The following is a 1,799-nucleotide window of genomic DNA, read 5'->3' on the forward strand; positions in this document are numbered from 1 at the left end:
TTTTAAGATGACATAATATGAAAGTGAGCAGTCATAAATTCAACAGAAAATAAATTAGAAGTTAAAACATGTAAACTGGCACTATTTTTAACATGAAAATTTAATCAACAGCAGTTAATTTATCTTTACAGAGTAATGTATCCACTTGGACTCAACTTTTAATCACTGGACTGTTCCCTCACTGAAAAGGATTTCTAAGAAACAGACGTGAGGATATAATTGGTGGACTCTATTTTTACCATATATTGTTTTTGGAACTTAAAAATGAAAACTGAGATGTCAGGGTCACCATCAGACTTAGATTTATACAGGATTCAGATAAAAAATAGGACTGAGGTCACCATGTTTATACTGATGGGCTTTACAGATGATTCTGAGGTGCAAATCTTTCTATTTTTACTATTTCTCGCAATCTATGTTTTTACAATGGTAGGGAATTTGGGGTTGGTTTTCTTGGTCATTATGGATTCCCGGCTCCACAACCCCATGTACTATTTTCTGACAGCATTGTCATTCTTGGATGCTTGCTATTCTTCTGTTATCACCCCCAAAATGCTGATCAATTTCCTATCAGAGAATAAAACCATTTCCTTTCTTGGATGTGCTACACAGATGTTTCTCTTTCTTACTTGTGGGACCACAGAATGCTTCATCTTGGCTGCAATGGCCTATGATCGCTATGTAGCCATCTACGACCCTCTCCTGTACTTAGTGAAAATGTCGCCCAGAGTCCATGTGCCACTTATAATTTCCTGCTATGTTGGTGGCGTCTTGCACGCTACTTTACACACAGTGGCTACTTTCAGCCTCTCCTTCTGCGCCTCCAATGAAATCAGACATGTGTTCTGTGACATCCCTCCCCTCCTCGCTATTTCTTGCTCTGATACTCGCATGAACCAGCTTCTAGTTTTCTATTTTGCAGGCTCTATTGAGATATCCACCATATTGATTGTTCTGGTCTCCTATGGCTTCATCCTTTTGGCCATTCTGAGGATGCGTTCTGCTGGAGGGAGAAGGAAAGTCTTTTCTACATGTGGTTCTCACCTCACTGGAGTGTCCATTTTTCATGGTACGGTTCTCTTCATGTACGTGAGGCCCAGCTCCAGCTATGCCTTGGATCATGACATGATCGTGTCTGTATTTTACACCATCATAATTCCCATGCTGAATCCCATCATCTATAGTTTGAGGAACAAAGATGTCAAAGAGGCAATGAAGAGAGTGTTTGGGAAAAACTGGTTTATCAACAAAGTATATTTTTCACACCAAACATTAAATTGAAATAAATTAAAACTGATGTTTATTGTTTTCAAATCAAAAAGTTATAATTAAAATATTTTCTATTGGTTTATTTGAGTCTACCTGTTATTCTTAGATGTTTAAAATAGAGATTATATAGTCAACCCATCACATATGCAGTTTTTGCACATGCAGGAAACTGTAAAATCTATGTACATCTATCTTCACATAACATGGATATGTAACATGTATTTTATTATCATATTCATATGAAACTTTATATATATACATACATATATGTATCTACAGATAAGCACATACACATGTATACACACACACATATGCATATATAGACACTGGTTGTTTTTCTAGAACTCTCTTGCTTTTTTGATGATCCATTGGATGTTGGCAATTTGATTTCTGGTTCCTCTGCCTTTTCTAAAACCAGTTTGGACATTTGCAAGTTCATAGTTCACGTATTGCCAAAGCCTGGCTTGGAGAATTTTGAGCATTACTTTACTAGCGTGTGAGATGAGTGCAATTGTGTGGTAGTTTGAGCA

The 1,799-nt window shown here is 36.9% G+C and overlaps 1 protein-coding gene across 1 annotated transcript; it reads left to right on the top strand.

Moving 5' to 3' along the window:
• Positions 1-276: 276 nt before the first annotated feature.
• On the top strand, positions 277-1,281 carry LOC148775729 (olfactory receptor 5T1-like). The gene has a single exon (XM_088843419.1). The coding sequence runs from the start codon at positions 277-279 to the stop codon at positions 1,279-1,281; it is 1,005 nt and encodes a 334-aa protein (XP_088699545.1).
• The last annotated feature ends 518 nt before the right edge of the window (positions 1,282-1,799 follow it).

This window comes from Moschus berezovskii, chromosome 14, assembly GCF_049115385.1.
Source record: "Moschus berezovskii isolate FMDL1 chromosome 14, NW_MosBer_1.0, whole genome shotgun sequence".
NCBI classification, from domain to species: domain Eukaryota; kingdom Metazoa; phylum Chordata; class Mammalia; order Artiodactyla; family Moschidae; genus Moschus; species Moschus berezovskii.